The sequence below is a fragment of the Bombus bifarius genome, unplaced genomic scaffold, assembly GCF_011952205.1.
Source record: "Bombus bifarius isolate JDL3187 unplaced genomic scaffold, Bbif_JDL3187 scf7180000009990_frag, whole genome shotgun sequence".
In the NCBI taxonomy this organism is placed as follows: Eukaryota; Metazoa; Arthropoda; class Insecta; order Hymenoptera; family Apidae; genus Bombus; species Bombus bifarius.
Window position 1 is genome coordinate 6,059 of NW_022885457.1, and position 13,450 is coordinate 19,508.

At 38.7% G+C, this 13,450-nt stretch overlaps 1 protein-coding gene and 1 pseudogene across 1 annotated transcript; both read right to left on the reverse strand.

Annotated features, from left to right (window-relative positions):
* Positions 1 to 254: 254 nt before the first annotated feature.
* On the reverse strand, positions 255 to 924 carry LOC117215988 (the record flags this gene model as incomplete). The annotated part of the gene is made up of 1 exon (XM_033462542.1): positions 255 to 924. A coding segment is annotated over exon 1 (354 nt), but the record flags the coding sequence as incomplete, so codon positions are not given.
* LOC117215987 lies at positions 614 to 2,004 on the reverse strand (annotated as a pseudogene).
* Between the last annotated feature and the right edge of the window lie 11,446 nt (positions 2,005 to 13,450).

Consider the following 13,450-nt stretch of genomic DNA (forward strand, 5'->3'; position numbering starts at 1 on the left):
TTCATAAACTTTGTCACCTTCCTTCTCATCTCTCTTTTACTCTCTTTTCCTCTCTTTCTATTCCTTATCTTTACTTTCTTCTTTTGCATTGCTTCGTTTATCTTCTTGTTGATTTCTGTCCACATTTCCGCTACTGTTCTTCCGTTGCAGGTCCAGTCTTTACATTCGTCCAAGTATTTTTCCACACTTTTGTTTGTCCATTCCCTCTTCTCCTTCTCTTCTTCTTCCTTTTCCTCATTTTTTTGTAATTCCGCCCCCCCCCCTATTTCTATTTCTAACGGCATGTGGCCTGACTCTGTTCTTTTTCCTATTTTCATGTAAATTATTTCTTCTGTCGCCTCCTGATTGCCAATCACATAGTCTATTACTGAGTTTCCTCTCTCGCCAATATAGGTCCGCTCCTCTCCTTCTTTATCGCTGCCATTGATTATCTTTAGCAGTGTTCTTCCTTCCACGTTTATTGTCTTGTCTTTTGATCGTCTGTTTTTTTCTTTCCCTACGTCCTCGTTTATCGACCCTCCCTCTTCTCCCGTTCTTGCGTTCCAGTCTCCGCCGATGATCACCACTTCCTCTTCTCTTCCGTCTACTCTTTCCTCTATTTTTTCCATGTCCCTTATGTATCTTGATTATAAACCATCATTATCCTATACGTCTTGTAATTGTATATTATTTTTCTTCCAACTATATTATCACTAATTCCTTTATATCCTATTTCTCTTAGGTTTTTATTTATACCCGTTGTTATTCTTCCCTTTGCTCTTCCTTTTTTCCTTACTGTCATTGCTGCCCTGCATTTCCAGTCGAATTCTTTGGGTAGTCTATATTTTAACTTTTCTCTTTTGTCCTTACTTATTAGCTCTGCTACATTTCAGAAGCACGTTTTCATCCCCATTGTAGTCCCCCCTCCTGTTCCTCTTTTTTCATTTTCCTTCCCCTCTCTTTCTTTCTTCCTCCAGCCTCTCTTCGTTTTCGTTCCACCTGTACCATTTGTTTTCTATTGTTAGTTTCTTGTATCCTGTCCTTACATATTCGCCTTGTTCCATTCTTTCTCTGGCTACCCTTCTTATGTGTTGCTTCCCATCCCTTTCTTTTTTTGTCAGATCATCGTCCATGTATACACCCTTTTCCCATTTGCTTTTCTCCTTCATTATCCTTATTTTTTCCTCCATTGATTTCATCGTTGCCACTATTATTGTGTTCTTGCCCCCCCCACCCCACCTTTATCATATGTGCTTTTTCTACTTCTGCCCCTATCCTCATTTTTTCGTTTATGAACTCCTTTACTGTCTCTTCATTGCTTCCTTCGTTCCAGTCCACTCCCTTGATTACTATGTTTCTTCTTCTTTCCTCTCTCTCTGCCCTGTCCTGATCCTCTCCAATTCTTCTGATTCTACCCAATAATTCTTTCTTTTCCCATTCCCACTCTCCTTTCTCTCTGTCTGTCTCTCTTTCCCTTCTTTCCCTTCTTTCCCTTTCATTTCTCTCTTCAGCTCCTCCACTTGCTTTTCCAATATATATATATTTTATTTCCTCGATCATTGCCTCGAATCCTCTTTCCATTTTCTCTATTTCTTCCACCACTGCCTCCATTACTTTCTCTCTGGCTGGTGTCTCTTTTTCTGTCGAACTGTATTTGTCCAGTGTATTTTTGAAGACTGCGTTACCAGTACTCCTTGGTCTTCCCCTGTTTGTCGCCATCTGCCGTCTCCCTACCTTACTTTGTTTTGCCGCGCTTCTAGCCTCCTAACCTCTTCTTTTCTAGTTTTTCTTATTTGTAGCTTTCTCTCGTTCTTGTCTCCTTTTTCGCTTTTCTTTTGCCTTCTCCTTGTATGCTCACTCTTTATTTTCCCTTCTTCATGCCTCTTTATGCTTCCTGTTCCTTTTTCCCTTCACACTTCACTTTTTCCACAGAGATCTCCGTCCGTGTGTTACCCTCGGCCCGAACCGAACCGAAAGCCCAAGTAAGGATTACTATTTTTGGCAAGCGAGTTTATGTAATTGTCCATTTTGTCGTGATATGCTTTAGAGAATTTTGTGTGCACTTAGTATCGATGTTAGTATAGTTGATATATACATATACATATACATATATATATATATTTATATATATATATTATATTTATATATATATTTATATTATATATATATATTATATTATATATATTTATATTATATATATATTATATATATATATTTATATTATATATATATATATATATGTATATGTGTATATTAGTTAGTTAGAGGAGGTAGAACAAGAATTTTCGCGTTGATGGATTGGATAAGAATGTGAATATTCGTTGTTTGATATATATTTATTCCTACGTTTGCCTTCTTCTTCTCTTTTAATTTCGCTATAGTAGTTTGTCGTTAGAACCAAAGCTCAGTTCATTTACTACGATGGTTTCTATTGCCACAATTTTCTTGCCCGTCGAGTTTAATAATCGAGGATGATTCCAACGATCCTCTCTGTGTGGGGTTCGTGTGGTTTCGCAAGCCTTGCCCAAAGACGGGCAATATTTTGACAACAGTGGGAGGAGGAATGCGAAGATCGATGGGTGTTTTCGATAATCGAAAACACCGTTTGCACAAGCCAACACAGCGAACGATCCTTTGGTTAAATTTTCGAAGGGAAATTGTTCTGCTATTTCTCTCTTACAATCGCATGCAATGATGGCAAGAATATCGGTAAATAGCAATGCCGGTATTGCTCTTAATTTTCGATTGAACCCGACGATGTATTTAATGGTCCTCTCTGTGCGGGACTTGTGTGATTTCGCAAGCCTTGCCCAAAGACGGGCAATGTTTTGCCAACAATGGGAGGAGGAATGCGAAGATCAGTGGGTGTTTGAGTAGCTGAAAACACCGTTCGCACAAGCCGACACAGCGGACAACCCCTTTGTTTAAAGTTTAAACAATGATTCTATCCTCAAAACCGTTCACGAAAATAAAACGAGATCGATGGTAGGAAGTTCTAATTCGATTCTCGAGGACAACGAAATTATCAGAGAAGAAGGAAATTTTCAAAATTAATTTTCTTACCTTGAGGAGTAGGTGCTGTCTGGCGCCATTACCTCAGCTGCTCCGGTGGTCGTCGATGTTTTTGTTGGGTTTATTACTTGAACTCGAATATAGTTTACTATCAACTTTTACTTTATTTATCTATTTCGATACAGACTGAACAATTTACTAACTGGATTAATATCGCAATTACAATGCCCGTTTCTGTCTAAGCGATGAAATGAGGACTTCAAAGATAAAATTTTCTTTTTATTTAGTCGCGGCTCTCTTTTCTTGACCGAAAAATTAAAGACCCCGAAACGCAAAATACTATACAAAATTTTTAAACGCAATGATGAGCGCAATAACGAACGTAGTAACAATGAACACAAAGAGTGAACAAAATAATAATGAACCGTAATAACAATGATCACTAAGAATGAATACAAAAATAATGAGCACAATATGGTACGTAAATTATAATGAGCACAAAGAATGATTAAAATAATAATGAGCGCTGCGCTATGTTGCTACGCTTATTTATAATGCCATCCCCCACGGAGTGGTGGTCCACTGGGGCTTCACTTCCGTGGGAATCGGGATGTTGCAGTTTGGGTTTCCTGAAATCGTACGTGGGACTGTCTTCTCATATCTATGATTCTTACCTCTGAATGAAAATCGACGCATCATAATAGTGTGATGCTGGTAGTGAACATCTTAAGAGAATCTTAATTAGCCTAGGCCCTGTTTTTAATATTTGATTTCATTCGACTGCATGTGGCCTTCTTTCATCTACTGGCCGTCGGTTTTTCGTAATCGCCACGCAAACACGTGTTGCCGTACGGGTATATGTGTCGCTATCGAGTTTTACTGCCTCGGCTCCCATTGTTGGCATAACATACGGTCAGCGTTACAGTTACGTAATTATTTCATTCTAACCACTTCTAGTTAATTATGATTGCGACAATAGATCATGGGAGTTGTGGTGTCTTCACAAGAGATACCCTGCTTTCTCCCATGGGTTATTTACATTTTCCATTTCTGCTGCTATATTTTTATTGATTGTAGTATAATTTGACATTAGTTGATGTACGGTACAAGGAGAAATGAGAACATTCTCCCATGAGAATATTATATGTTTTACCAGTTTATATTTTTTAAATGTTATATTTTATAAATTATATGCATGCAGAAAAGATATGAAAGTTATAGAAGGAAATCTAAATAGAATCTTGTTATATTTTTTATTGATTACTATTAAGGTGTTTTGAACGCAAAATGATAGCTTATACGCAATATTTTATTGTTTTACTTCTCATTAAATTATGCAAGTAAATCAGTTAGTCAATCAAAGTAAGACTATATATACATTACAAATAACTGTAACGTCTTAAAAATTACAAAATTCATTAATGGATATTGAAACATGGTAACATAATCCTTAGAAAGGTCTGTGAAATATAACACAAGGGTGAGCAGAGAGCAATCGCCGGTATCAACGAATGCCAAAGGATATGCCAAAATAGTAGGTCTTATTAAACGATCTTTTATTAAACGATCAACGCTTTTGCAACGATGTAAACATTTGAAACATCCAATACTGAATCGCTGGATATTTCTCGCCTCTCGCCGTAGAGAAAAGCTATAGAAATTACGAAAGTACGTATGCAGTGTAGGAAGTATCGAAGAAAGGATGTATTTAGTGATGGAAAATAATTCGACTCGAATGCGTTAGATGTTCCTAAGAATCATGCAATACTAAACCATTATTCAGATAAAAGGAAAGGAGAAGAAAAGTGGAAAGATTAGAAATGATATACTTGCGTTGCGAACTTTGGGACGGAAACGGAAAGAAGATGCGCATGATACGTTTAGAATATGAACATGTTGGGTAGTGGAGAAATGACACTTATAGATATATGGAAGGAAAAAAATAATAACGGATGGATTCTTTCGTTCGTGCACTTAAATCAGATGATCATGTGGTTAGTATGAATTTCTGTAATAACGTCATTGGAAGAAATGGAGTTAATTATTCCTGCGCGATATAAAACGCAGCATACGCCAACCTCCTAATTATGGAAATTTTCATCACTTTATAGACGAATATATTTGTATGATTTGAATGTACAACTATCTCTAAAGAAATTACATGTAGAATTTTAGCATGTTTCTCTTGGCATAAAAATTGTGCAATATGATCAAGCAACAGTGATATAAAATAATATCACGTTGCAGTTTATCTGAACGAAAAAACGAAATATTTACTTGTGTAATATTCACAAATAAAACTATGCAATTACCAGAGATATCGCAATCGATCGAAAATGTTGCACGATTCAAAACAGTTTCTTAAAAAAAGTTGAAAGAAGTGTTGGTTTATTAGATCATGTGAAACAAGAAAGTATTCACATAATGACAACTCCGAGGCTCTACTTCCTAGGATTATAGGATTTGGAGGTGCAGTTCTACCCCAGAAATGCTTGTAGAGCCTCTTCACCTCCCTTGCCTCTGGCGGTTGCCTGCCTGGTTCTAAGTAAGCCAAGTCATTGTTAACAATTACATCGGCCAACATCCTTGGACACATTTTAAAGATCTCCTGACAGCATGCGTTGACCCAAGATGACGGCATGCAGATAGGTTGTGTTCGCGTCGCTTCGTACACTGTCCGTGTGTACAAACAGTACGCCACGAATGTAATCCAGATGTCTTCACGTGGGCAGACGCCACCCGCCACCCGCCACCCGCCACCCGCCACCCGCCACCCGCCACCCGCCACCCGCCACCCGCCACCCGCCACGAATGCAAGCATGGTTTTGCAACCCTTGAAAACGCAAAAGCCTGAAAAAGGGGCAGAGTGGTCAACCCCTAAAGATACTAATATAAGCGCTACACCGATAAAGCAAAACAGCCCAGAAATCAAGAAGCGGTCTGATGAAGAGAAGGAGGATACTAAAGAAGAATCGCGGCCAATACCCGACATAAGGGAACGAGCTAGCGATATGGAAAAGAGGGTCCTACCATTCTGCCACGACCCGAGCAACAAAGTTAACAAGGGCAAACCGCAACGATAATGCGTTACTTTAAGGATATGAGAGGATTTGTGGAGAATCTCCTGCTCCACAACTGTCATCTAGCCGGAAGGCTAGAACAAGCTAAAAGCTAAGAATAAGGAAACTGCGATATTAAGCGCTGTGAGTAAGTCGCTGGAAGCCAGCAAGCGGCTTAAAACGGCCGTTAAGAAAACAACGAAGGCCGAGTCAAAACAGCTCTCGTATGCGGAAAAAGTGAAGATGGCCAGCAATAAAGCGGACAAATGGCGGTAAAACCACCGAGAAATGTGGTTATAATCCGGTCGGAAGTTGAGGATGGTGAAATAAGAACCAGCGGAGAAGCGCGCGACGCGCTATTCGCGCTAGTAATCCCCCGTAAAGGGGGAATACAAGTCACAGCAGTTGAAAACAAAATAAGCGACACCGGCCTAATCGTGGAAACGACGAAGGACTGAAGCCGGAAGGACTGAAAGCGTTCACAGAGGATGTACAGAATACACACATAACGTACGGACATTCGGAGAAAAAATAAAATAATCAGATGACTCATGCGAAAAATCGTTCTTCACATAAGTGGATGAATATCTGAAAAATATTCGAAATTCGAACATCTTACACATGTTCGCACATTTATCGAGAAGTGAGTTGTGTATTATACAATTTTTCTAGATGTATATGTTTTTTTGTCACATAAATGTTATTAGGCCAGTTGCTGAACAAGAGCATAAAGATTCATCACTTTGAGCAGAGGCATATGCTTGTACGAGTTTAAAATAATCTTCTTACCATTGAAATCTATCCATAGTTACGCTATAAATTATAATACAATTTGTATATTGTATTTGTATTCAACAGTACATCTCAACTGAACAAATGTATTGCGTAACAACTATTTATCACTAAAGCGAAGATGTCTAACCCAATCGAATTTTATTGTCAATGTTAGTATTATTTTAGAAATGATATAAATAGTAAAAATGAAAAGGAAACAACTTTTAATTCTCTGATAATTTAATAAGAGGAGCATCTAACGCTCCTTTTCTCTCGATCTGTTTAGCAATAATTTTATTCACTAATTTTTCGAGAGCTTCCAATATGATCTCACTGCGCTCAAGACTGTCAATAGACAACGTGCAGAGAAAACTTTGATGCCTCATCTGTGAAATGCTGTCAAAAAGGCTTTAAGTGAAAACATACATACATGCCTGTATGAAAACTGCAACTGCTCATGAATTCAATTTCGACTCGGATTTGAGAATCCTATAAGATATCATTTTAAACTATACTAAATATATAGAGTACGCTGTCCCGCGTATCCTGAAGATATCTTTAAAATGACGGTCCTACCAAATTAAATTCAGACTGTTTTCTGAAACTGCTTAATCAAATGATGCATTGATTTATTTTTATAGTAGTAAATCTGGGCATCAGAAATTTGCTCCGTCCATTTGAAAGTCCATCGAACTCGGTCTATTTATCACCGTTACGAAACATATATACTCTAGTAGGAACATTCCTAACACGATAATGCTTAGAGGAAAGCACGCCAGAATCGCTGTCTCTCAAATCCATTCAATGAATAAGAGACGAATGAAGATGCGTATTATAGTTATATGCAAGTATCCGTAAAGTGGTGTGAGACGTTCGAACAGGTTTGTTCGATGAAAATCAGCTACATACTCTGTTCCGGGTGAAGAAATGAGCCGCAAGTGGAAAATGGTGAAAAGGGAAGGGGAAATAAGGAGAATACAAAGAGTTGATGAATGTAAGGAATGGAAGCTGAATCTCAAAATAAAGAACAAGAAAAAACAAGCTACTTACGATAACACGATTGCTAGTCATCTGTTCTCGATGACGATTGCCTATACCACCGCCCTTGTTGAATATTTTAGCAGTTCTAGTATATTTGAGCATATTATATTTATATTTCGATGCACACTACCTCTTCGACCATTTATTTCCGTGATTATGACTGAAGAACAAACAGAAGATACTTATCGTAAATGAAATTTAAGCAAGAGGGAACTTTTTGCGATGTTAACTCCAAATGAGAAAATATGTATATATCAGTATGGATCATGACCTGCCTATTTTTACATTAAATGTTTTGAAAAGTTGTATTTCAAAGCATGGCATGGTTTTCGTCGAAGGAAATCGTTTCGTGGAAGGAAATAGTTTCAAATAGTGAAAGAGCAAAATTATATAACTCTGAAAGAATAATATAATTTAACATGAAAATATTAAAAAACTGAGTACATCGAAATATAATAGATATTTTACAAGGGAAGTAAAAATATAGGTAAATAAATATAAGTAAAAAAGTATAAGAAATCATTTATTTTTTCTAAAATATATTTTGTATATATTTTATCTTCTATTTATATTTCTTTACATAATTTTCACAATATATTTATGAATTAGATGTATTTTCATAACCTACTACTACCGTTCTACTAGCGAGTTTTCGCATGCTCAATGAGATATGCAGTATAGGAAGTGCATAAATATATATTTTTTATGTATCTTCAAACACGAACTAGAATATCGAGCATGTTATCATTTTCCTGTGGATTGTAAAATGATCAACCGTGGTTGATAAATTAACAAATTGTAAAAATTTGTCGATTTGTAGTACGAGTGCGGAGTGCGAGTAGTAACGATAGTGAACACACAATTGAATACCCAAACGACAAACTCCTGAGCTTTATACTTATTTTTACGTGGGTCCAAACTTTATCGATTCGATATAGGCTCTGACCGCTCTGGGTTATTTAAAATATATGTCGGGTTAAGATCGGAATTTTGGGCGCGTGACAACTCTTCGCGTGGACTAGCCATCGTTTCACAAAGCCGAGATTATATGTACGCGTATATACAAGACTATCACAAAGCTTAACAAATAATTAAGTCTAATGAATAATAAATTTGATGAACAATGAAGTTAATAAATAATAAATTATACGAATAATTAAGTTTAACAGATAATAAGTCTAATGAATAATAAGCTTAACGAATAGTAAGATTAATGAATAATATGATTTACGAATAATGAATTTAATGTACACTATTAACAATGTGTTTGTTGGGTTCAAACGAATCCATGGCCAACGAGATAACTCTTTACTAAGCGTAAAAATAATCTTAGGCGCAAAATACGATTGACGAAAATGCTCGAGGTGTCACTCTCCAAGGCAATCGCACGAATTTGATACGCACTCGTTAGAAGCATCGAGAAAGTTCCGAACGCCGTTGCTAGGCAGTTTCTGCTTGGAGTTTGGTTATTGATACAATGTATGTCCCATTGTATCGGCACCTCCGAGGTAACCTCACACGTGGCTAGGCCCGCTCTCGAGGCCGCATGCCGCCACAATCACACTTCTCGGAAAACCCATACAACCACTCGTCAGACCTCCGTTAGGCAAAACGTTTATCTCGTGACCGTGGCTACGTTCGGCGACCGATTGTCACCTCGAAGCCAATCTCGCTATCACTAATTTTAAACAATTACACCTATAATAAAATCTAGGCTAAAGTACTAGAGGATGTTCCGAAAATTTCCAAGGAAAGGCTTCGGCTTTCCTTTCATCTCCGACATATAGGTAGAGAAATAGGAAAGGATAGGGGAAGACGTTTGGATATAGTGGATTTGAAGTACAATTTCATTCGCAAAATATAGCGAACCAAGAAAGAACCGTGGAAAGATTTGGACATTTGTGCGCTTCATGTGACGCTGGAGAGAAGAAAAGAAAAAAGAAACGAGAGGGAAGAGACCAAAAGAATGAAAAATGAAACCTTTCTTCACAAAAGACAGAAAAGATTCACTATGCATATTATTCGCTTCGCCTTATCGTTATCCACGTACGCACGCACGCACGCACGCACGCACGCACATTCACGGTTTCACCTTATACACTTGTTGTCTACTATCGTATCATTTTACCGACCAGTAGCGGTTGAAAATCCTATGTACTGTCTACCTCTCACTCGGTCGCAGATACACATCGTTGAAGCCAGTTTAGACTCTAGCTCTGTTTAGACTCTAGGATATCGCGCGGGAATATACGCGCTTTTTCTCATACCTATAGAAATGTTAACTCAAATTTGGCGAAATTACTTATAATATTTATATTGATATTTATTTGATCTATTAGAATCGTTTTTAGATTAATATTTATATAATATTCCATAATCCATACAATGATTTTCCTCAAGCAAATAATAATTTAATATTTTTTTAAAAGTGTGATATCGTCCAAAACAATCGCTTCTGTGTAATGGAACATTGCAAAATTTACAGACAAAACATATTCTACTTCTTTTCTTTTTTAATTGTGCAAATTCTACATTGGGGTTTTGGGGCTTTTTTACTCCGACGACTAGACACTATGTTTATAAGTTTATGTTTTCCGAAATTTGGTAGTCTTTGTGGGTGATCTAGTCTGGATGATCTGCTTGTCATATGTCTCATAAGTGTTTGCTGTACTAGATATTTCTTCGTCGTTTTCCTTTGATCCACAATCTTCTATCCACGAAATTATCACTTTTTGCAGGAAATTTTTTATATGTATTCTTATTCTATGGCCCATAATCATTCCCGTTGGGGCCCCGGGAGCATCTTCTTTCGTCCCCTCGTAGTGGTGATCCCCACCGCTTGCCCTTCACCGTCGTTACTTCTGAGGTGATGGGCGTGATAGGTATTGAAGGAACACTCGAATATGTTTAACAATAAATATTTATTAACAAAATATATTCGGTGAGTATACTTGACGTAAAACTCGCGGTTATTAATTTCGGTTCGCGGTTCGCGATTACAAGTTCGAACTCGGGTAGATTCGGGTAGATACGATTCGATATGCGCTACGAGTTCGGACGATGATTGCCTGAGATGTCGAGCAACTCGGATCAGTGATTGCTGCCAACTATCAACTATCAATTCGGACAGGCGTCTCGCGACTGACTTTCCGTCACGATGATGCTGGATAGGAAAAAAACTATGATGGGGTGTGTCTAAGGATACGAGATCATCGGATTCGTTTAGGAAAGCGTTGGTTCGGAAAGTGAGGGAAGTGGACGTCGTTGTTAATTGGCTAAATTTTGAGTTGGTGGTTGGAAAAGGATACTAACCATCCTTGAGAGAAAGATGCTAGTAGGAAGCGTCGTACGTGAGAAAAGCAGATTTCCCGTATCTTCCCGTAGTAGGTGGTAGATTTAGGGACTATTGGGATAAAGACTGTTTGTCCGTTTGAAGGACCTTAATTAACAAAATCCTATGATTTGTAGCGGGCCCTTAGGTTAACTGAAAATATTCTGTAAGAATGTATCGGCATCTCGCAGTCATCTTGTCTTGTATAGGGTCTTTGTGTAACGAGCCACGGGACAGAAACCGTTGGAAAGTTTGTTGTCGAGTGTTGCTACACTTCCTTCTGTTACTGCCCTCTTAGTACACATTCCTTGGTCAGCCGTTCCACCGTCTTCTGGAGACGACTGACCTCACTCTCCAGAAAGCGCACCCTCCTCCGCAGATATGCGCTGTCCGCGTGTTCATGTCCGTGAATCGGTTAGCTGTCCTTCTCGGTCCCTTCTCTTTCATCCGATTCCATCTTTATATCCTCTTTCCGCGCGTCGTCGCCGCCAACGGCACCGTCGCGGATGCAGAGACGGCAGAGATCGGCCATTGTTGAGGCGACGGCGGAGGTGGTGGTGATGTCACGTAAAATAACAAAATAAAAAAGGAATTTGAGGTGAAAAATAAAAAAAGAAAACTTTATTTTTTTTTCTAACATCAATACACTTTACAATCTACCTCCGAACTCTAGGCGTGACTTTCTAAGACTGACTCTCATGATTTTACTTTCGATCGGATCCGATTACTTTCTTTTGTCATCCCTCAACATCCTCACCGTCCATGCATTTGTTAGGCGTCCGCGATCGTTGCCACGTGCTCTTTCTTCTAGAACCTTCGGTGGAAGGACCGTTGGGATGTTGATGGTTCATTAGGCACTTCAGCGATATACATTGTCGCCGAGTGCCGCCACATCTTTATCTCTATCGTCAGTCCGTCGGATTTGAAGTATGCCGGTCGTGACAGTGACCACGTGCGCCGTTGGAGTTCAGCGCTGGACGCTTTCGCCCTCCATGAGGCCAACCTTGACCCAGTAATCTTCCGGTATGATCGCTTGCCGAGCGCGTTCACAACGGTCGAAGAGGAAGAACACGATGACATTTCATCGTCGAATTGTTGCAAAAATTCCAATTCTGCGTTATTTGTAAAAATCTGTTTCTGCTTATTACTTGCGAGAAGAATGGAGTTTCCATACATGGATCAGTTGACCAATAGTCGTAGAGAGCATTCATTTTTACTTGTCTCGTTAGAACTGCTAGGCCTAAAAATTTCTTTATTTCTGTTCATTTCTTTGTTTTTGATGTAATTTTGTATTTATCTATAACTTAATAATGATACCTATTCGGTTCTCTCACGAGATACTCATTAAAAGAGTCATTTCCAATGAATAAATTTGCACTGCCTAAAACACATTCTGGAGAATTCGGCATGATTTTTATGTCGGGATGTCGTGGGACGACGACGCACTCAGTGCACTCCGCTTGTTTTCTTTTTTTTTTTTTTTTTTGTACGTGGAGAAATACTCGTGGACACTCCACCTCTGCGGCAGCAGCAGAGCAGCGTCGGTCTCTTACCGACTAAAACTCCACGGTGGTCATCCTGACATTTGACAGAAGTGTTCCCGGGGTCTCTCATGAATTACTAACAGTGCACTCCTTGCACTCCGATCCTCTTGATCGAGCCAACAATGCAAATTTCCCTAACCGATTAATTTGTCGCTAGGGGAGGCCATCGCCCCCGAGGAGGCCGCGCGAAGCAGATCTTCGTCCCTCTCGCCCAATATGTGCTAATAATGGGAAGAGAAACACGGAGACCATAGGTGTTTTCTATGATTGAAAACACCGTAATTAGCACAACGTTTCGGCTGCGTCAGATCACTAGTTAATGCAGAGAACGGTCGTTGTGAATCCAAAATGTCTTGGGCAAAATCCGCGTTAATCGTGTGCTTGATATTCTTGTTCGTTGATTGTAACTGCCAACGGATACTTTTATTCCGATTTCAAATATCGTACAACTGCGAAGTTATCAGAGAAGAGAATATACAAACTTTAAAATTCTCACCTTAAATGTATGCGGAGTCAATCGTGTTCTATTATACAATTCGGCGGTTAATCGAACTTTGGCACTTATTTCGCTTGGGCAACCTTCGTAGTTAACACTTATAAATTTCGTTTGAAACAATTATTCGAGAGATAACTAGCAGAGTGACGGTGTAAACACTTCTATCGAAAGATGGTAGCTCTTGTTAATACTTATAAATTTCTACTAACTTGAT